General features: G+C 34.2%; 4 protein-coding genes across 11 annotated transcripts in view; 2 read left to right on the top strand and 2 right to left on the bottom strand.

Annotated features, from left to right (window-relative positions):
* The window catches only part of LOC148230024 (uncharacterized), a 99,747-nt gene extending 76,916 nt beyond the window's left edge, over positions 1-22,831 (bottom strand). The window contains exon 1 of the mRNA XM_088196898.1: positions 22,713-22,831. The gene's annotated coding sequence lies outside the window, so the exon portion shown is untranslated. The remainder of the gene's footprint in view (positions 1-22,712) is intronic.
* On the bottom strand, positions 479-6,619 carry LOC148230027 (uncharacterized). Of its 6 annotated transcripts, none has more exons than XM_088196902.1 (3): positions 5,382-6,619; positions 2,049-3,770; positions 479-1,811 (listed from the first exon to the last, which is right to left on the bottom strand). In XM_088196902.1, exons 1-3 carry the CDS (start codon positions 6,562-6,564, stop codon positions 1,432-1,434), a joined length of 3,285 nt encoding a protein of 1,094 aa, XP_088053028.1. In that variant the 5' UTR covers positions 6,565-6,619; the 3' UTR covers positions 479-1,431. The 6 variants fall into 6 exon arrangements, with proteins under 6 accessions (XP_088053028.1, XP_088053033.1, XP_088053032.1 ...); XM_088196907.1 differs by having other exon boundaries at positions 1,466-1,540; positions 2,085-3,770; XM_088196906.1 differs by having other exon boundaries at positions 1,524-1,738; positions 2,053-3,770.
* On the top strand, positions 7,964-9,805 carry LOC148230026 (uncharacterized). The gene is made up of 2 exons (XM_088196936.1): positions 7,964-8,095; positions 8,869-9,805. Exons 1-2 carry the CDS (start codon positions 8,060-8,062, stop codon positions 9,607-9,609), a joined length of 777 nt encoding a protein of 258 aa, XP_088053062.1. The 5' UTR covers positions 7,964-8,059; the 3' UTR covers positions 9,610-9,805.
* LOC148230025 (uncharacterized) lies at positions 10,910-15,262 on the top strand. Of its 3 annotated transcripts, XM_088196922.1 has the most exons (4): positions 10,910-11,031; positions 13,208-13,422; positions 13,750-14,576; positions 14,782-15,262. In XM_088196922.1, exons 2-4 carry the CDS (start codon positions 13,369-13,371, stop codon positions 15,053-15,055), a joined length of 1,155 nt encoding a protein of 384 aa, XP_088053048.1. In that variant the 5' UTR covers positions 10,910-11,031; positions 13,208-13,368; the 3' UTR covers positions 15,056-15,262. The 3 variants fall into 3 exon arrangements, with proteins under 3 accessions (XP_088053048.1, XP_088053047.1, XP_088053046.1); XM_088196921.1 differs by having other exon boundaries at positions 10,910-11,385; positions 13,750-15,262; XM_088196920.1 differs by having other exon boundaries at positions 10,910-13,422; positions 13,750-15,262.
* Positions 22,832-23,305: the final 474 nt, after the last annotated feature.

Below are 23,305 nucleotides of genomic sequence, written 5' to 3'. Positions count from 1 at the left end.
TAGGAAGAATGTTTAAATACTGAATACGTCATATTTAGTTAACATACTTTTATTTAAGTACATCGACTTATTTTAAAAATTCAAATTATATGGAGCGAAGTAAAAAATTAAATTCTTTTCAAGAGTATATAGGTAAATGTGTGGGAGTAAGCTTTTTATTTTTATACAGTGATTTTATTTTCATAATTTTTATTTCTTATATTTTATTGTGAAGGATATAGTTTTAATTGTTTTTATCTGATACTTATACTTTCTTATTTTGTTGTGCTAATTTAACATAATCTAATGTTAGAAATGTATCATTATGTATAGATACTATTGAGGTATAATTATATTTATAAACATTTGTTGTTATTTATAAATACGTGACAACGCTTATGAGTTAGGCATTCGAAAATTAAGTTGAACTGTGCACTGATCATCTGGTTGCTTGGCAACCAGTTTCAAAGGGTCGAACAAGGATTGACCAATAACTGAGAATTTTAATATACTTTGATTAATTCAATATTATAAAAGCGAGAAGCGATGTGCTATCAAAACTGCAACTGAACACATAATGCATCGCGCTTTTTATAATCAAAGAAATGTAGAACGATATTTGTTGGTTTGTTGTTGGATGAATAATAAGAGATTTATTTAGTGACGAATTCAGCGCACTTTTACTATAAAAAGAAAAGGACTGCCGCATTCAGTATATATTTTTAATCTAGTAAAATTTTAAGCAAGACCAGATTTATCATTAACAGATAAACCACGATGCTTCGAGCAATGTTATTCGTGACGACAATAACGATTGTGAGTCTATGTTATTATTTTTATATTTTTTTTTAAATTTAATTATACAGTAATTTTTTTTTAAGCAATTTAATAAAAATAAGGGCAATACAATATATTTTTATTTGTTTGCTTTAAAATTTACTTATGCCTAATTTATAATCCTAGTTATTAGTGGGTCTTTCCCGGGAACTTTTTATAATCCAGACTCGAGATTCACATTTATTTTCAGTTCTCACCAGTAACCGTAAACAAAAATGATCAAGGTGACCTTTTTATTTTATTTTTAGTGTCCTCCTTTGATATTTTTGAAATCTTAAAATGGTAATTCCCGGGATTCTACATATTTTCAATATCGACCTCCGGGACTGAAAAAATCCTCGGGAACATCACCTACTACTAGATAAGCATGCATTTTAAAATGTATACGTACTTAATTTAGCGTTACATTATAAGAATTTCTGTCACACTGCAAGAATAATCTCGCTCATAATAATTAGTATAAAAAATACATTTACAGTTTTAAGCTAACAAAAACTATTAAATATAGTTGTAATTTTATCACTGTTACATATAAATATAACTTAAAAACACTGTGATTGCCTGATTGATTAGTTTATAATTTTTTTTCTATTATTATTAAGTGTATGAAATATTTTAGATCTCAGCGAAAACAACTACAACATTACCACCTGACACAACACTAACGCCTAGCACAACAATTTCACCAACCACAACAACCCTACCATCTACCACAACACTACCACTAACAACAACCGAAACTCCTACCACAACATTGACACCTACCACAGAAACAATACCACATACAACAAAACCTACGACAACGCTACCAACCACAACAACACTGCCACCATCCACAACAACACAACTATCTTCCACAACAATACAGTCTACAACAACAATAATTCCTACCACAACATTACAACCTAACACAACAATATCGCTTACAACAACAATACAACCCACAACAACATCTTTACCTACAACAACACTACAACTAAGTACAACACCAGCACCTACGACAACTCAATCATCTACAACCACACTGCCACCCACAACAACATTAGCTTCCACTACAACTACTCCACCACCTACAACAACACCACAATCTATCACAACACTACCACTCACAACAACATTAGCTCTTACTTCAACAATACCACCAAATACAACAATACCACCGACCACGACAATACTACCCACAACAACATTAATACCCGACGTGACAGTACCACTTGGTACAACAATTTTACCTACAACAACCCAACCAACTTCCACAACCCTAGGGCCTGAAACTACACTACCACCAACAACAACACTAAAACCAGACACAACATTACAATCTACTACGACTCTGCCACCTGATACAACATTACAGCCTACATCAACCCTACAACCTGATACAACGTTACCATTTACTACGACCTTACCCCCTGACACAACACTGCTGCTTTCAACAACACTATTACCTAAAACTACCATATTGCCAACTACAACACTTCTACCTGACGCAACACTACCACTACCAACAACACAAACACCCGACACAACAGTACCACTTAGTACAACAATTTCACCTACAACAACCCAACAAACTTCACTAGCACCTGAAACAACACAAACACCTAGCACGCAATTACCGCCTACCACAACACTACCACCTGACGCAACACTAGCACTTTCAACAACCCAAATACCTGACACAACATTGGCACCTACCACAACACTTTTGCCTGACACAACACTAGCACCTGAAACAACACAGACACCTAACACGACATTGACGCCTACCACAACACTGATGCCTGACACAACACTACCGCCAGACGCAACACTACCACCTGACGCAACACAACCACTTTCAACAACACAAACCGCTGACACGACATTGCCACCTACCACAACTATATTTCCTGACACAACACTAGCACCTGAAACAACACAAACACCTAACACGCAATTGCCGCCTACCACAACACTACCACCTGACGCAACACTAGCACTTTCAACAACCCAAATACCTGACACAACATTGGCACCTACCACAACACTTCTGCCTGACACAACACTACCGCCTGACACAACACCAGCACCTGAAACAACACAGACACCTAACACGACATTGACGCCTACCACAACACTGATGCCTGACACAACACTACCGCCAGACGCAACACTACCACCTGACGCAACACAACCACTTTCAACAACACAAACAGCTGACACGACATTGCCACCTACCACAACTATATTTCCTGGCACAACACTAGCACCTGAAACAACACAAACACCTAACACGCAATTGCCGCCTACCACAACACTACCATCTGACACAACACTAGCACTTTCAACAACCCAAATACCTGACACAACATTGGCACCTACCACTACACTTCTGCCTGACACAACACTACCGCCTGACATAACACTAGCACCTGAAACAACACAGACACCTAACACAACATTGACGCCTACCACAACACTACTGCCTGATACAACACTACCGCCTGACGCAACATTACAACTTATAACAACACAAACACCCGACACGACATTGCCGCCTACCAGCACACTACCTCTTGATACAACACTACCACCTAAAACAACACCGCTGCCTGACACGACACTACCACCTGACGCAACACTAGCACTTTCAACAACCCAAATACCTGACACAACATTGGCACCTACCACTACACTTCTGCCAGACACAACACTACCGTCTGACGCAACATTACAACTTTCAACAACACAAACACCTGACACGACATTACCACCTATCACAACAATACTGCCCGAGGCAACACTACCGCCTAATGCAACACTACTATTATCAACAACACAAACACCCGATACGACATTGCCACCTACCACAACACAATCGCTTGAAACAACAATACCACCTAAAATAACACTGCTACCTGAAATAACACTACTGCCTGACACAACACTACCACCTGACACAACACTACCGCCTAAAACAGGGGTCGGCAAAGTGCGGCTCCGGAGCCGCATGCGGCTCTTTGGCTCCTTGAGTGCGGCTCTGGCACAAATATCCACGGGCTCGGGCGCTAATTCTGGTCAAGTGTCCTTTCCATACAACGTTGAATGTGTGCGTGAGCGTTGACGTAGTACCTGTTTCGTCCGGTAGGGGCGCAGCGCAGCGTAGTAGTATGACAGCTGTCAATCTGCGTATTTGACGGCTACAGAAAAGCCGGCCAAAAGTATGACCGGCGTCAGAAAAGGGTTTGTTGCCATTTTGAAAGAAAAAATGAATCACGAGATATTGGTTTATCATTGCATTATTCACCAAGGAGCACTTTGTGCGCAGACATTTCCGAAAGAAATTAGTAAAGTTATGGGATTAGTGATCACGATCATCAACTCCATTGTAGCTAAAGCTCTTAATCATCGTCAATTCAAAGAATTTTTAGTTAAAATGGAGAGTGAGTACGCTGATCTTCTGCTTCATAACAAGGTTCGATGGTTATCAAGAGGGAACGTTTTAAAACGTTTCGCGTCCCTATTGCCAGAAATTAAAGCATTTCTCCTTGAGAAGAGTGTTCACTATCCAGACAATCAGTGGATCCAAAACTTTCATTTCATGGTAGACATGGTAGAAAGGAAACACATTTTTTTCGATGTTAGAAGAAGTCATTTCATTCGAAAACAAATTATCCCTTTTTTCTCAAGCTTTTGAAAGAGAAACATTGTTTCACTTTCCGATCCTGCTGAAGCATCGCCAAGAAAATAATTCCTCTTTTGACAAACACCATTTCAAAACAATAATTTTAAATATGAGGGAAGCATTTCTCAGCAGGTTTCAGGATTTTAAGAACAGCAAAGCGACCTTAGCATTAATCAAAAATCCTCTTAATGCTATAATAACTGAGTTGAAATTTTCTCCTTTTGGCATTGACATTGTAAATTTGAAATACAATTGCAGGATTTAAAAAACAAAGAAATATGGAGCTCCAAATTTCAACTTCTTTGTATTGATTTGGAAATATTGGAGAAGAACGAATGTGATCTTAGTTCACAACACAAGTGGTCTGCTTTGAAAGACCTGGAGAATGAAGACATGATCATTTTCAACGTCTGGAATAGTATTCCTGACTCTTACGATCAGCTGAAAAAACTTCCGTTTGCTGTTCTTTCCCTTTTTGATTCTACATATTCATGCGAACAATCCTTTTCACGCATGAACTTTATCAAGAGTGAACTGAGAAGTTGTCTTATTGATGAGAACCTGGAATCATGCCTAAAATTAAAAACAACAACATATAAACCTGACTTACTGAAACTTTCCAAGGAGATGCAACGACATAGTTCGCATTAAGTGTTTGTCAGTCATTGTCATGATTTAAATTTATGGATACCTTACTTTCATATTATTGTTTATCAACGAATAAATCTTTAATAACTGTCAAATCAAGTTTTATTCAGTGTACCCGTAATTTAATGAAGGACTAAAATTATAATAAAGGTTTACTAAATTAAAAAACAGATTTGGCTCTTAGAACTATTTTGAATCGTTGTAATGTACATATTTGGCTCTTCGGCCAATAAGTTTGCCGACCACTGGCCTAAAACAACAATACTGCCTGACTCAACACTAGCACCTGAAATAGCACAAACACCTAACACGACATTGCCACATACCACAACACTGCTGCCTGACACAACACTGCGTGCTGACGCGATACTACCACTTTCAACAACACAGACAGCTGACACTACATTGCCACCTACCACAACACTACCATCTAAAACAACTCTTCTACCTGAAACGACACTTCTGCCAAACACAACACAGCTACCACCAACAACAATACTACTGCCTGACAGAACAGTACCGTGTGAAACATCACTACTGCCTGACATGATACTACAAACACCTGACAGGACAATGCCACCTACAACAACACTATTGCCTGAAACAACACTGTTGCCTGACACAACACTACCACTTTCACCAACACAAATACCTGACACGACATTGGCACCTACCACAACACTACTGCCTGATACAACACTACCGCCTAAAACAACAATACTGCCTGACACGACACGAACACCTGAAATAGCACAAACACCTAACACGACATTGCCCCTTACCACAACACTGCTGCCTGACACAACATTACCTGCTAAGGCAATACTACCACTTTCAACAACGCAAACACCTGACACGACATTACCGCATACCACAACATTACCACCTACTACGACACTGCCACCAGACACTACACTACTGACTGGAACAACACTACCACCAACAACAACACTATCACATACTACAACAATACCCCTGGCAAAGCCTCCGGGTCTAGTTGGACCACCGGGACCAGTAGGACCACAAGGACAAACAGGAGCAATAGGACAACTAGGTCCGACATCATCAGGGTCAATTGGAGCTATAGGAGGAATAGGACCACCAGGGTTTTTAGGACCATTAGGTCGACAGGGTCCATTCGGTTCGCCAGGATTAGATGGAAAAGCTGGCCTACCTGGACCAGTAGGACTAACCGGTCTATCAGGTTTACCAGGACTACTAGGACCATCAGGACCGTTGGGACCACGTGGACTATTGGGACCAACGGGACCACGTGGTATATCCGGTCTACCGGGACCACCGGGCCAACCAGGAATAGCAGGTCTACCAGGGCCAAGCCTTTCACCAATTATATGTCCTTCACTACCAGCATGCGATTGTAGCAGGGAAGTGAAACCGTGGAAGAAAAAATATTTAGAACTATTGAAACGCATTGCCAAAAAACATTCATATAATTTACACGAAAATCAAAGAAATAAAATAAACAAACACCAAGAAGCTAAAAATGATAAAGTTGAAATCCATCTAACGGATTTAAATAGTTCAATCCAACATTTGAAGATAAAACAACATACTCAACATAAAGATGCTAGTGGACAATCTGAACATCATTCAATAAAAAAATCAAATGAGAAGTGGATAATATCAAGCAGACATCGTCGACGAGAATCTGGGAATAAACATAGTATAGTTCGTACATCCGTTTAACCATAAACCAAAACCTACTATTAAAAAAATGTACTATTTATTGTATTTATATATTTGTAAATAAATGTATATAATGTATTTTTAACAAGCATTTTTTCTGTTAAATTTCAAAATAAGGTTAATTTAATAAACTGAAAATGAATACCATAATTTAATTAAAATGTAAACTATATCGTCCTGCCACTTCTCTAAATATATTTTTTTGCCTACGTTGAAATCTCTTAGAATTACTAATGCGTCATTTTTGAAGACTTTTTCACACTACTTTTGAAGTTCCTCATAAAATCTATCTTTATTTTTCTCTTCTGCCTCTTTTGTCGAAGCATATGCATTGATGAAATTTATATAGAATAAAGTCCCTTTCAGTCTTAATTTTGATAGCCTGTCGTTGATTGGTTCGAATCCTTGAACTGATTTGGTAGTAGCTAGCCACACACGGGCGGATCTGCCCGCCGGATGAATTCTATGAATTCTATACCTCGTTGTATCGTTTTGGTTGACCCACTGTAATAAATAATGTAATTCCGTTTGTTTATTTATCTTGCTTCTTTCCATTCGATTTCTTGCGGGGCTACTAGATCTATCTTGAGTTCTAATATTTTTTTGCATCTATCCTGGTGGTAACATTGTTTGCACATTTTAGGTTTAAAAATTTAATTTCAGTCGTTTATATTCCGTTTGTCTAGGTCGTTATGAATCAGGCCGGGCTTATTATTTCTTTGTGACTTTTTCGTAACCAGTTGGACTTCAGTTGGAAGACACAGAATGGACTAACTTTTCAAATTGGTATTTTTATACTGCCTATTGCAAGGACTAATTTTTTTATGTGAATATTTGTTTTGAACTCAAACGATTTAGAACAAACAAAATATTATTATAGGTATTGGATTGTTATAAATTTATTTCTTTTAATTACTTTATCGTAATTGTCATTTTTATAGATTGACATATATTTACACAAAAGCTATGAACTGTACATAAGACTTGACAATAAAAGGGTAATGTTCTATCAAAACTGCAACTGAACACATAATGCAACACGTTTTTATAATTAGAGAAAAGTTCATTGGTATTTGCTCATATTGTTATTGGGTGAAAAAATAAGAGATTTGTTTAGTGACCAACATGATCTGCTTTTACTATAAAAAGAAAAAGGCTATTAGAATCAGTATCATTCTTAATATAGCAAAATCTGAAAAAATACCAAGCAGATAAACCACGATGCTTTTAACAGTGTTATTTGTAACATTAATGATTGTGAGTATAAACTATATTTTTTGTATTTACTTAAAATGTAACACATTCATAGAGATTAGCATACATTGAAATTTACTTGAATTTGATATCATGGATTTTTTAAATGGGTCCACGCCCTCCTCCTACGATCGCATTAGGCTCGGGAATTTCGGCCCACGGGCGACCGTATAAATAAATAGTAAAATAAATACGTAGTAGCTATATAACATAGTATATACTCCTTTATACATAAGACTAGGTTTACAATACGTCCCGGTCTCACAAAATTTCCGATATGACCTGTTTTTTTTTGCTCTCACCTGCATTCTGCATTTCAATGTAGCACATCTTAGCATACCAAAATGAATAACAATTTCTAAATTTACTTTTTTTTTAGCTCTCACTAGCATCCTGCATTCTAACCTAGCACATCTAGTTAATTTATTTGGTCATACCTTTCATAAATGATAAGAGATGTTTGTCCCAAGCCGAGCGAGAAGCTCCCGCTTGATCGTTCTTAAACTAGTGGCTCCCGTACTGCGCAAGCGCGGCGGTGAACTTACGTATAATATTACGTAGAAGTGAGCCCTTTGAGTATAACGACAATCTCACGTGGATTATGATCGCACGAGTAATGAAAAAACTTGACTTATTTGCAAGGGGATAAGTCTAACAACATTAAACACGAAATCCCGCAGGAAAATTAATTTTAAATATTAACATATGCTTAGGGAAACATAACTTGTATTTGTCAAATTGTAACTTTAAACTAGCGTATGTATATAATAATTTAGGCATTAGCTGAAGCACAATCACCATGCCCAAGTCCAGATTCAATCGGAGGGCCATCTGGCCTAATAGGACCACCAGGACCAGTTGGACAACAAGGGTCAACAGGAGTACCAGGACCACCAGGACCACCAGGGCCAACATCAGTAGGACCACCTGGAGCAACAGGACCAATAGGAGCACTTGGACAAACTGGCCCACCAGGACCAATAGGACTAACCGGTCTTATGGGATCACCGGGTCCACCAGGACCAATAGGACTAACCGGTCTTATGGGATCACCGGGTCCACCAGGTGCATCAGGACCAATAGGAGCATTAGGACCATTGGGACCACAAGGACCAGCGGGACCATGGGGACCACCAGGCGCACCGGGTCTACAAGGACTACAAGGTCCGCAAGGACCAAGTCTTCCACCACTCATATGTCCCCCACCACCACCATGCGATTGTAGCAATAAAGTCAAATCGTGGAAGAATAAGTATTTAGGACTATTGCAGCACATCGTCAAAAACCATTCCAATGAATCGCACGAAAATCAACATCATAAAACTGAAATGCATCTACCAGATTTTAATGAAAATCATACTAAAGCTAATGAAAGCTGTGAACATTCTGAAAAACGCTATTCAATAAAAGAACCAGGGGAGAAGTATCATCAAGAATACAGCAACGAAGAGGATTGCCAAAGCGACGATATAGTTCATTCATCCGCGAAGGCGCATGCTAGAACTTTATTTAATTAAATGTATACTTATCATTCTATATACATACAACGTTTATTTTGTGTCTTTGTTATTATTTAAATGTGAGTCAATAAACTTTATTATTTATTTAATTTGCAATTTTTAGTATCCATATCTAAACATGGTGAGCGAAGCTTAACAGTATATAAAACCGTTGAAGTACAATTTATAAATAAAGCACAACAGCATACATGCCCATTTGTATTTTTAGTAGAACAAAATTTATTAATTTTCATTGAAGCATTGAAAAATAAATATTCGTATTAAATTAATCGATACGCAATAATAGAAAAAAGTATTTGTCGCTCATACGCGTTAAAAGCGCAATAAACCAAAATGCTATAAGTGCTTAAGACTCGCCGACAAGTGCATTTGTACGTAACGAACAAAGTTTCCAAGAGATTAGCATTCTCAATGGCCGCTCGGTGCCTTTAAAAATACAATTGTATTGATAGCAAATGTAATATGTAATGTGTCACGACAAGTGCAGTGTTATTCAAGACTTAAAAAACGTGAAATCAGCCGCTTCCCTCTTCACGGTAACCCTGCTTTAACTACGACATCTGAAATATAGAGTTCAACCCCATCTTCTGAGATGACTGGATTCGACAGACCCAGACAAAACTACGATAAAAGCATGCATTTATAATAATTAAAAAAAACTGTACGTGACTCAAAACTTATGGCACGATAATAATAATTTATTACTAAATAATTTTTACTTTTATGAAGATAGAAACGCTAGGTCAGAACAGACAAGTATGATTTATTTGGAATACACGCATCTTTAATTTTAATCAATTTGCTCAAGGCTTTTAAAACAAGCCGCCGATAGGATGCAATTAAGATCTCATAAACCAAAACAATTACCGCTTTCAGTACATATTTATTTACATGAGAAGCAAATAGTTATTCATATAATCATATGATTTTTACATGGAAAATTAAATATTTTAGTTTCAAATTCAAAAGTGTGCTAAATTTAGAAATTGACGTATTTGATATTCAAACAGTTTATAAAATAAATATTTAACAAATTCTATTATATCACACAAAATAATATATTCAATTTCAAACAACGACTTGCGAACTTGCAAACTAACTATTTGCGAGCGCTTGTTTTGTGAAATTATATTTACACTCAAACAGTTGTATTTGAAATGCTAAGTAGATTTTAATACGTCTTTTAAAATTGGATAAATATTTATATTCATATATTATGTTTACTTTTAGAATGTACCTTTCTTGTTATTTAAAAGGGTGTGAGTAACGTTAAGTAGGTTAGCAAAGTCGAATCAGCCTGCACGGTGTCGTTTTGGAACAATGTCAGATATACACAATATCAGACCAACTAGTTCCAAGCCTTCCAATATTGTTCATATAAACTTAGCAGTTAGCTGAGGAGGAGCTTATCTTTATAACGTATACATATGTATATATTAAATAATAACCAGAGTGACAGTTATACTATTATAATTCACAAACATATAATATAATTTACTGTTCAAATCATAATAAACTATATTTTAAATATACATACTATAATATAATTAACCATTAAAAAACGTCAATTGAACGAAGGTACTTTATAAACAAACACCCAAGTGAAATCATTATATTTGGAACACCCAAGAGTGACGTTAACTAACGATGACTGAGTCAGACTTTCGAAAATCATAATCTTCTTAAAAAATGAATTAATTTCAATAAATATTTACAAATATAATATAATATATTTACCATTGTTCGATTTGCATCAAAACATATTAAAAAATTGTAAGAGTCTCAAAACACCACGCCAAAAATTATATAATTATTATAATCATATTTCAACAAATTATCCGACACAAATTTTTAAATATTTTATCAACTAAATAAAATAAACTAATATTATAATGTCCACGTAATAAAATAACTTATATATTGAAAAATAATAATTAACAAGGTAGATGACGTAAGCAAAGGAGCTGGTGTAAGAAATAATAGACACTAAGTAAAGATCAGTTCCGTTGACAACCGATATACAAATATATTTACTAGGAAAACAACAGCGGTAACTGCACGTGTTTTTGTGCAACACGACCTTTCTTTTGCAAAACCCTAAAAATAGAAATTGGATTAGATGGGAGTTACGATTTTTTCTGATCGCTTGACGCGTTTTATTTTTAAAGTAATTGAGTTATAAATATTTATGCAAATATTATAGAATAAAATATACGTAAATACTGCATAACCCTTTTAGTCCTAGACAATTTGGCCTAATATATGTAAAAAATAAAAATAATTATTTTTTTTGTGTACTCTCAATAATGTAAAATAATAAAAAGCAATAATATTTAATTGTTATGTTGGAACCAATAAATAAATTACATATTATTTTTATTAAAAATAAATTCGCATAGCAACAACGAAAAAATGTTTATAGACACATGCTACAAATTAATTAAATTGTACGTAATTAATTATTTACACGTGTTGCGCATTTATAAGTTATTATCATTCATATTTATCGAATTAAATATTTACTATAAATATGGAGCAATTAAGAAAATAAATGGTCATTAACAATTCGTCAAAACTACATACAGTTGTACTATTTTCGGAGAGCTCGTCTGCAAATCTTTACTATTCCTAGCTTTCGTCACCACAGCGCCCCACTGGAGGGCGGGCGCTAAAGTGGTGACTTCCCGACGTGATCTAAAGATCAGTCACCGGACAGTACTCAATCACTTCGGTCGTACTACCGTCGTATCATTTCTGGAACATCCGCAACCTCGTTTCCTGGCTTCCGCCGCCACAGCACCCCTCTGGAAGGCGGGGGCTAAAGTTACAACAATAAAAATAAATGATGTATTTACATCAAAGAATATATCAATGATGTAAAAAACACCCATCAACACATTTTAATTATATCGTCTAGTAAAACCTATCTTTAGTTGGTAACGAAAAAAAATAATATTACATTATTTTTTAATGAGAAAGTTTTTTTTAAAACATACATTTCGCGCAAATTTTTCAAAAAAGTTTTTATTTAAAGACTTATTTATTGCTAATATTTAATATATATATGTTTAGTGAAAAATATTCCATAGTACTATTTGAGTAAAAATACATTTGAATCGAGATAAAAATAGTAGAAAGAATTTCATGTATGCATTATCTGTTTTTGTATTCAATTCGTCAGCCATCCCTATCATAAAAAAGGGGCCAACAGGCCGCGGCGGCGGGTTCATTTCTCTGTTACATAACAGAATTACTGGGAATTGCTAGGTACTGCCAGACTTTCCTGAGATAAAGCAAATATTTCATTTATCCAGCTGAATGTCAAATGTAGCAATTAATGTGTATAAAAACGCACCGAAAGTTAAACAGTATATATAATATATAGTTTAGGTCATTACGATTAAATTACCATTAAATTAACCTCATTTAATTGCCCTCATTACATTAATATCATTTTCTAAATTTTATTGATACTACTGGGTTTGCTTTGATGACAAATTGACATTATAATTTTCCACGACCACATTGCGCAAGTTGATGAGCAAAAGAAAGTTGACATTGTCTGGGATAATAAATCATTTGATTGTGTGGACAGGTTGAATCAATATAGTATGCGTCGTTCGTGGGAAAGGATTGGATATTTCATATATATAGTGAAAATGGTCGAAGCATCTTTATATAATTCATCGATTGCATCATACAGTACTACACTTGATAATCGATAATTTCAACTTGTGACAATCAAAATAGAGAAGAATGATTATCATTTGTGGAAAAGTGTGCTTCTTGTTATTGGTTGTTTCTTGTGCAGTGAGTATTTTTGTCTAGTTTTTCTAGTTATTACATAAAAAATATTTATTTTAACATTAATATTTTTATGTATACTTATTTTTAAGGCTCACATAAAATATTTTAAATTATGCCTAATAATAAGATAACTATATTTTTTTACAAATAATTTTTATTCTATAAGTTTGCTTTCAAAATATATTGTAGTCAAAACTATACATATTTTATTTTTACTTTTTCTATTTATAATTTACCAAAGCGTAAGAGACACAACTTTCATTTAAAAATTACCAATAATACTAATAAAATAAATGTAAAATATTAAGACATTTTTATTTTACTTTTCAGTTAATCTCAGCTGATGATGATGAGGACTACAACATCATTGGCTTTGCAGTAGAAAAACCTAGTAGCTATAGCTCCAGTAGTTCCAGCGAAGAAAATGACTCATTTCCACATAATCAACAACTATCTTTAAATCATCATCACAAGCATAGTGCAAGGAATCAACCCGGTTCTGTAAGCAGAAGAGGAAATCCCATAAAAATAGCCATCATTCCACGTTTCGATATTAGATCAAAACATTCAAGCTCTAGCTCCAGTTCTAGTGAAGAGCATCATAAGAAGCATCATAAACGCCGTATTAATCATTCCTCTAGTTCTAGCTCAAGCGAAGAACATCATAAAAACGACAAAAATCGTTTCATTATTCTTAGCTTCAGTTCTAGCGAAAAACGCTACGCACAACATTCTAGAAGTTCTAGTTCTAGCGAAGAGCGCCAGAGAAAACACAGTAAGCGTTTTAATAGATCTAGTTCTAGTTCTAGCGAAGAACGTCATGTAAAACGCACAAAGCGTTCACGTAGATCGAGCTCCAGTTCTAGCGAAGAACATCACATGAAACGCACGAAGCATTCTAAAAGATCTAGTTCCAGTTCTAGCGAAGAGCGCCACGTAAAACACACTAAGCGTTCACATAGATCTAGCTCTAGTTCTAGCGAAGAGCACCAACTAAAACGCACGAAGCGTTCTAATAGATCTAGCTCTAGTTCTTCAGAAGAACGTTATTATAAGTATAGAAAGCATTCTAGCAGTTCTAGCGAAGAGCACCACCTAAAACGAACGAAGCGTTCTAACAAATCTAGCTCTAGTTCTTCAGAAGAACGTTATCATAAGTATAGAAAGGATTCTAACAGCTCTAGCGAAGAGCACCACCTAAAACGAAAGAAGCGTTCTAACAAATCTAGCTCTAGTTCTTCAGAAGAACGTTATCATAAGTATAGAAAGCATTCTAACAGTTCTAGCGAAGAGCACCATCTAAAACGAACGAAGCGTTCTAACAAATCTAGCTCAAGTTCTTCGGAAGAACGTTATCATAAGTATAGAAAGCATTCTAGCATGTCTAGGGGAGAGCATCACAATAAGTCACGCAAAAGAAATATCTCAAGAAAACATAATCGCAACCATAAAAACCACAACTCTGGTTCTAGTTCTTCCAGCGAAGAAAGAGCTCCGATTATCATTTTTACTGATCTGTCAAAAAGCAATGAATCTCATCACCGTCGCAGCAGAAGGTCGCGTCATAATCATGGCCCACTTGTTCATCATGAACCCAAATCTTCTTGGATGGCTGAGTTGCAAAGGTTTTTTATGAGATGATAGTATAAATTGAAAACAAACGTGTATATCTCTGAATGAATAATAATCCATTTCCCTATAATATACCACCTATGTATGTACAAATAATAAACTAGTTATTAATATATAAGATTATAGTTGAATACTATATTAAACATGTTTAGTTGATAATAATTAGTTATATAAAAAAATTTTGAAATAAAATTGTGTAATTTTACAAAAATAATTTTGTTTTATTTTAATATAATAAATATAAAATTGCCATAAAATTTCGAAACCACTGTGAAATTTGAACAAAACATTTATAAGCTCAATAAATTTAAAGTATCTATTTATAAAGTACGTTTAATATTTGATACTACTAATATAACAATAATAAAATAGATTTGCTAGAAAATTTTACAAACAACTAAAACATCTGTTTTAACTTTTCAAATTACGTGGAAATAGATAGCAAGTTTTATATGTATTTAAATTACTTCTAATTATGTTATACTATAAAGAATTTTCTTTAAATAAAAATTAGAGAATGGGAAAATCTTCATGTTTTATTACATTTCGATGCGCTTCATTCTTGTTACATCACTTTTAGTGATGCCTAAGTTTCAGCTTTAGCCCTCGGTCCCAAGGGCCGAAACTTTTGACCAACTTGCATTGAAATGCAATTTGCAAGTCATTGGTAGTCCAGTTGGGTTGTCACAGAGTTTACTTTCTCTTAGGAGCTTGGGAATTCAAGCTCAAAAGAAATCCCTCACTCTCCCACACTGTTAACAGCGATCTCCAGCGTGTGGTCGACTGGCGCAGATAATAAAGCACAGAAGTATTCTTTTCTTTTCATATTGGAAGGCCGCATTCAATAAATTTCAATTGATGACCTCAAAATCTGTGACGGAAATTTTGGACCCCCGCAAAAAATATTATATCGGTCTTCAAAAAAAAAAACAAATCTGGATTCATTCAAAAGGCCTCACTTAATGGCCTGTAAGACCGCAAGTTCCCCACCCATATTTTAGTAAAAAAAAAAGCTTTTAGACTAATATTAGTGGATTATATTTTTTCAAATTTCTGACAGCCACCTGTGCCACAAAACTTATTTTATTTTATAAAATTATCTTTCGCGCTTTCAGGGAAGCAAAATCATTTATAATTCTGTCTATATCTAACAATTGTGTTCGATCGAAAGTATACACAAACTCGGTCTGTCCTGAGCCATTGAAGATCTCATAAAGTTTTTGACCATTTTAAGTTTACTGCAGGATTTTTCGCTGAAGCAGTGGTTTCTGGAATCCTTAGAAAAATTATATTTGTTGTGAAAATAAATCGTCGAATTTATGAACGATTAATTTTTTTTAGATTCTCATCCAAAGGCGGAAACAATATTTTTGAACTGACGATCTCACTTAAAAATTCGGGCCTATTTACTTCATCCGTATATTTGATTGCAAGGTTCATAGAATATCTACTCAGCTCAGTTTCATCTAACAATATTAAGTTCGAACCAATAAGAAAGTCAAAATCTTGTTACACCTTCTGAAGTTTTTCATAACTCCAGTTTAGTTGTTCGATTATTGTGTCAAGAGTGTATTTGTATATAATACAAAAGTTCTCATCTTAGTTTAAATTAGCATAATCGGCAAAAGCTTCATATTCAATTGGCACTCACCAATACAATATCAATGAAAACTTTTCGGTTGTAAATATCCAATTTACACAAAATCTTTGTCGGCTTTTGCAAAATGCCATAAGGCATAAAAATGATACTTCAGAATACGAACACCACATCTGTAACTATCCTAGAATTTGTCGCCATCGATTCTAAATGAGAATTCGTTATGGTGTGACATTTATATAAACCGATATTCGAAACGATTTTTTTTTTACAAAATCAAGTACCACTAATTATTTTTTAATTATTTAATTGTATATGAAAAAAAGTATAATAACGATATCTGTTAGAAGAATATACTAACAAAAATATAATTAATCCCTTTTGGTGCCCTAAAATATTCAAAGATGTCAGTAAGAGTCTATTGAAGTCCCCGATGTGGTATAATTTGACCACGTGACCACGATGCAGCGCTCGTCATGCGTGTTGACCATAGGACGCCTACGCGCATACTGAAATTGAAGCGAGTTACTCGTTCTATCTCAGTTTGCGAATTACCACTCTCGTCACATAACACGCGAGAGAGCGAAAGGGGAAGTATCTCATCGCTCGCGCTCGAAAGAGCAGCTCCGGCTTCGGTTCCTTTGACTTTGATCCATTTGCCGACAATGTTCGGAAGTGCTCGAAGCTGGCCAAATCGACTGAATTACCCCCACTTTACCTTCCGTTCTCGGTAACCTCGGACAACTTCCGAGAGATTTTAGAGCGGGCAGAACCGAACTCGACCGAAGTAACCCACTATATTCTCCGTCCTTGGCCAACCTTGGCCAACTTCCAGAGAGTGTAGTGCAGGCATTAAATATAGAATCAATATTCAACGACTTAGCTAGATGTATACTCTGTTAACAGTCAAAATTTATCCAAATAAAAAAATAAAAAATCTCTTGGTAGTAAAATTATAAAGGAACAATTTGCTTTTCGCGAAATACATTCAACAACTTTTAACACAGCTCGGAATTTTGTACCTATGTATATATTTTTAAACTATTTTTTTCTTTAAATATTTTTATAATTCAGTAGCAGCGAACGTTGATAAAACATTAATTGAAAAACAATCATGTTGTTATTAAAAATTTTCGTCATGATCAACAGATGTCAATTGCAATAAAATATTAATTACAATAAAAATAATCTTTATTACTTAGTACAAATAAAATTAATATATAGATTTAAATACAAAATTAACATATTATGTTAAACTTGAAGTAATGTATTGAAAAAATATTTTTATATTACTTATTCTTTTATTTGCAATGTCTATACATTAAAAATGAGTATTTTTTTAAATTATTATATTGGCATGTAAAGAAAACATGCCATTGGATGCCCCTCCATATTTATTAATACTAAATCTAATTTATTTTATATACTACTAATTTATTTGTTTATACTTATTTACTTGTCAACTAGTTATGTTGCCATTTTGTTTGGGTGGAGTTTTAGTGTCTCTGTATGTCGTGTATTTGTTCGTTATTTCATATTTTATGAATTCTATGTTTAGGTCGTTATGTATTACGTCATTAGGAACATACCAGGGAGCGTCGACTATCATTCGTAGAATCTTATTTTGAAATCTCTGGATGATGGCGATGCTGGAAGCACAGGCACGTCCCCAAAGTTGAATCCCGTATTATTGATAATTGACTTGTACATTAGTAGCTTGTTTTACAATATCATCTGAGATTTTCTTCCCATCATCCAGTGCATTATTCGCTAGTTGGATTCCAAGTTGTTTCCTTTTACTAAAGATATGTTCTGTCCAGACATACTCCCATGTATTTGACATCTTCTTTTTGTTGTAATATTTGACCATTTTGCGAAGCATTTGGGCAGATCTTTTTATTCAATGTGAACGTACATGGGTTGATTTTGTCGTGTTTGCTTTCATTTTCCAAGCTTTCATCCGTTGTTAAATTTCGTGAAGGTTTCTCTGGAGGTTTTCTGACGCTTTCAATGGATCATGTTCATGATGAGAAGCGATCACAGCTGTATCGTCGGGCAAATGTCGCTATTGTTGCATAACCTATCTTTGTGAGATCAGCGGTACAAATTAGGTAGAAAACCGGTCCCAATACACTTCCCTGTGGAACTCCGGATTCGATTTCTTTCAGCTCCGTGCGCGAAAGTATCTATCTCTTATGCAGGATTCTAATATTTTATAAATTTTGTTCGGCAGGTTTACTTTTATCTTATAGAGCAGTCCATCGCGCCTGATTTAGTAATATCTATGAACGCAGCAGTGAAGTACCTTTTGCCCTCAGAATCGTTAATGATTATTTTTATAATCTTATGGACTTGCTCTATAGTTCCATGGCGATTTCTGAATCAAAATTGGTGATCTGCATTAATTATTTTGTCTTCAATTATTGGGTTTATTCGTTAAAGTAACAGTTTTTCGAATATTTTTGACAACACAGGTAACAGGCTTATCAGTTTATACGGCGTTGTTTCTTCGAGTGGTTTTCATGGTTTTGATATCATTATTACTTCTGTAACTTTCCATGACGAAAGAATGTGTTCCAGTTAAATATTATAGTGATAATTTTCATTCCTTTTTCTGATAATTCGAAGGGGTGTGGATGCTTTTAGATAATCTGAAATTTCCTTTGCATCTATTGTAGTTTCTATTGCAGGATCGTATGGTGTGAATACCTCGTTCAAGTGAGCTGCAAAAGTATCGGTCTTTTTATTATCGCTTCTAGACCATTTATTGTTTCCGTTTTTAATTCGCGGCGAGTATGTTATCAATTGCTTTAGCTTCTTCGTAGCTTTCCACAGCGTGTAGTCGTTACTTTTTGAGGCTGACAAGTTCTTCAATTAATTTTGAATTGCATCATTTTTTAAGTTGTATAATAGAGCCTTGAGTTGTATAGGCGGCTTTATTGAATTTTGTGTTATGGCTTGGTAAACTTGATTGTTGAAACTTTTTGCGTAGCTTACGATTTTCCGCAATTTTCTTTATGAATATTACGGAGTGATTTTCCATTTTTAATTTTTATAAGAATTGAGTGCGGCTTTCCAAGCTGCTGTATGAGCTGTTACAGTTAGTCGAGGAAAAAAATTGCGCACCATAGGGTTTATGTCATCGGGTCCGACGCCGGGGCTTTGCCCTTGGCTTATCGGGCCTCCGCAGTGGGCCAGCATAGCAGCGGGACCATTAAAAGACACGACTTAAACTCATATTTTGTACGCAACAGTCAAAGAGAGGTACTTAGAAAATAATAGAAAATATATGGGCGAAACCTTTAAAAATATATAGTGTCATGTAAATTGTCTATAAATCAGTAAATGACATAATTTACTATTCAGACGTTAGGTAGCTAAATCAATGTTGAAAGGAATGCAATCTAAATTTTAATTTGCGCCTGAACATAGCTCCTATATTTAACATATTTAATGGTTTTGCCCACCCAACTCAAATCAACTTATCACTGTAATATTTCGAAACATAACAGCCTTCGAAGTGAAAATCGAAATATTTCGTACAATTATATGCATTTTAATACACTTGTTATACACACTCCTGTAAACAGCGAACGATATGCAAACTTGATTTTCGTTTAGAATAGATTTAATGTTTTTCGGAACAAGCGTCAAAATTTTGGCATATTTTTACTATATTTTCAATTGTCAATTTTAAATGGAATACATATATTCACAATCAGATACTAAAATGCAAGAAAAAATTGATCGTATGTTTTTACTAGACCTATCTTCCTACAACTATAAAAAGGTTGAATCTGAATTTTTCACGGATTGCTGTGCATTAAATTTGGGCAGTAGCTTTTAGCAAAATTTTGTCCAGGAAATTTCTATGATTACGTAAAAAGCATTATACAATTAAAACGTTATTGTGTTGACTAGTCTGTTGCAAGGTTTTTGAGTTTTGATGCTGTTTACCATATTTTCTTATTTTTTCAACGTAATAGAGACTCAATATAAAGAATCTAAAAAAATGGAAAATGTAAGACGCTTATTTTTGCCATTCCAGAAACGAAACAATTTGGAAACAAGCATTTTAGTTTACTTTTTCACTTTATAAATTATTGTAGCATATTTATATACTTTTATAATTTATAAAACCTTGATAAAGTTTTCATATGTTCTGATATAATACGTTTTATTTTAAGATAATATAGATATTTAAAAGATATACGTATGTTGAACATTCAATATTGGTAAATATGAAAAAAGTATTTGTCTATAAAATACATATATGAACTTTTTTGTTACATCAACTGTACGAAATATCAATCAATACGTTTAGTTGAATCAATATTTTTTTGTACAATAATTCACTAAAAGATGTGTTTATTTTCATATTTAATTAGTAACAGCGTCACCTTATGGATAAGATCGAGCGTTAAATTAAATAATGTATATGAATAATACATAATATTTAATATTACAAAATGATTAATTTTCCTAATGATTAATGGTCTAATACAGTGATAGGCAACCTTTATTTTTCTTGAACAATTTTTTTTAATTGTTTCTTAGTCAGTATTATTTTGAGAATGTTTTTATGTAAATGATTGCCAGGAACTAAAAAAACTATTCCAATAAACTTGTATTGTTTCATAGTCAGCAAACTTGCCAATGTAATATAGTTTTACAATATATTTTAATAAATCCGATAACACCCAAAAGAATAAGTAAAATTATTTTTTTATAATTCAAAAAAATAGTTGCTTATTAATTAGAATTTATATTAACTAGTATTTTAGATATGTATCAAACGATTCAGAACTTATTATTTCTGTCATAATATAATATAACCGGAACGATAGACTAGTAGAATAAGTCGGTGACTAATACCAGAAAGACCAGAAATAGATTCGAATCCCATATGGACCATGGTGTTTTTTAATATGGCAAAACAGGCTAGCAAGCTAGACTAAGATATTCACATATACAATTTTTATAAACAGTTTAATATCGATCTGATCAAAATTACGGCATTTATCATGTCATCAAAAACCGTCATATCCTTTAAAACTGATTTTGAAAAAAAATATACTTTTATTTACGAAATTTTTAATATTATGAAATATTCCGCAAAAACACAAAGAAATGATAAGAAAAAGCTTTGTTTTAATATCTATTAAAGAAAAAAACGATTTTAAAAAAAAAAAAAAAATTTAAATAAAGCTACGATTAGCTTATTATTTGAATAGCCGCCATTTTTAAACCAGATGGTGGTATAAGGTAGCTAATAAACTATCCCAAGATATTTACAAGGTCAATAAATTGTATTATTTCAGTACACAAAAAAATATAATTAAAATAATACATAGAAAGTAGCAGACAAAAAAAAATTATAATTACTTTAAATTATAAATACGAACCGGACCAGCTCCTCGTAGCTAACATTAAACAGATCAATGTGTAATGCCAGCATATTAAGGAGCTGGATGGTGACAGGCATAAGCGAATTGGTTAAGCCCCAACCGTTATCAAAAGTGGACGCGATCATGATTATGTATCCCGAAAGTAGAATTTCTCGAGAATAGCTGGATTGTCGACGATTGATGAAATGCTTAGCGACATCATACTTTGGTTGAAATCAGATACTTTTACTAACAAATTTTCACTAGTAAATAAATATATCTACTGACGAAAATTTATTCCGATTTGACTTCACTGAAATGACATGCTTAAAAAATATTTTCTGAATAGATTCGAAACTATTATTTTTAGATTTTCTTTGAGGGATAACCCTATAATTTCTAGTATAGAATCAGGGACGTCATTTAGGTTTTTCTCAGGGGAAAGGCATAAGTTGGCAAGTCATTGGTCGTATTTTTTCAATATTTCGACTTTAATTAAGATTTGTAGTATTTCATTAAATGACATGCATTTTTCTGGACAAATTCAAGTCGTCCCTGACAAGGAGTATTCCGCTTTACTCGAATTCCAGACAATTATGCCATATTCGAGAACGATACGAACGACCATATATTACAAAACGCGAATCGTCAATAAATTATTGAAGTGACATACGCACCTCATAACGAAGCTGAGTATCCTCGATGCCACAATCTTGGCGATGTGCATATAAAATCTCCACCCCTGCTCGAACTACACTTCCAGGTAATCGTCGGAAATATTTTCGCTTAAAATGTCCGGCAAAAACTGTAAGAGAACTCTGCTAGGCTAGGAGATCTGGAACATATGAAAAAGTGACACTTAGCGATGCTGAAAAATAAATTACACCCAAAAATAATGTAAATTTATTAACAAAAAAAAACTTTTTAATTAAAAAAGGCAAAGGTAGGCGATTGACATTCGACCACCTTCACAGCGACTCCAGGTCTTTCTATAGAGTGAATCCTAATTTGTACGCATACTCTTGAAACACTTTTAGGTCATGAGCATATAATAAATATTCCGAGTTATTAATTTCATCATGTAATTGAATCCCTGTGGTATTCTAAAATGAGCGAAATGCTCATCTGAGCGACAATTTACGTAGCTTTCATACTGATCGAAAGACTGAAGTTGCTCAACTTTCAAAAAAGTAGCTCATGACAAACTTTTTTTTAAAGTCAGTATAGACTACATCAACATGGATTTTAGAATCGAAGGATTATGTCACCG

Source organism: Plectrocnemia conspersa, unplaced genomic scaffold, assembly GCF_051122295.1.
Source record: "Plectrocnemia conspersa isolate PC_06_02 unplaced genomic scaffold, ASM5112229v1 ptg000011l, whole genome shotgun sequence".
In the NCBI taxonomy this organism is placed as follows: domain Eukaryota; kingdom Metazoa; phylum Arthropoda; class Insecta; order Trichoptera; family Polycentropodidae; genus Plectrocnemia; species Plectrocnemia conspersa.
This window is presented reverse-complemented; position numbering and strand designations above follow the sequence as displayed.

Bases quoted from the DNA above. Each gene is read 5' to 3' on its own strand.
- LOC148230025 (XM_088196921.1), top strand. From the start codon at position 13,369: ATGATTATCATTTGTGGAAAAGTGTGCTTCTTGTTATTGGTTGTTTCT. The intron at 13,423-13,749 runs GTGAGTATTTTT...TTTACTTTTCAG, and splicing joins TATTGGTTGTTTCTTGTGCA to TTAATCTCAGCTGATGATGA.
- LOC148230026 (XM_088196936.1), top strand. From the start codon at position 8,060: ATGCTTTTAACAGTGTTATTTGTAACATTAATGATT. The intron at 8,096-8,868 runs GTGAGTATAAAC...ATAATAATTTAG, and splicing joins TATTTGTAACATTAATGATT to GCATTAGCTGAAGCACAATC.
- LOC148230027 (XM_088196902.1), bottom strand. From the start codon at position 6,564: ATGCGTTTCAATAGTTCTAAATATTTTTTCTTCCACGGTTTCACTTCC. The intron at 3,771-5,381 runs GCCAGTGGTCGG...CCCCTGTTTTAG, and splicing joins AGGCAGTATTGTTGTTTTAG to GCGGTAGTGTTGTGTCAGGT. The intron at 1,812-2,048 runs GTAAAATTGTTG...GAGTTGTCGTAG, and splicing joins AGTTGGTTGGGTTGTTGTAG to GTGCTGGTGTTGTACTTAGT.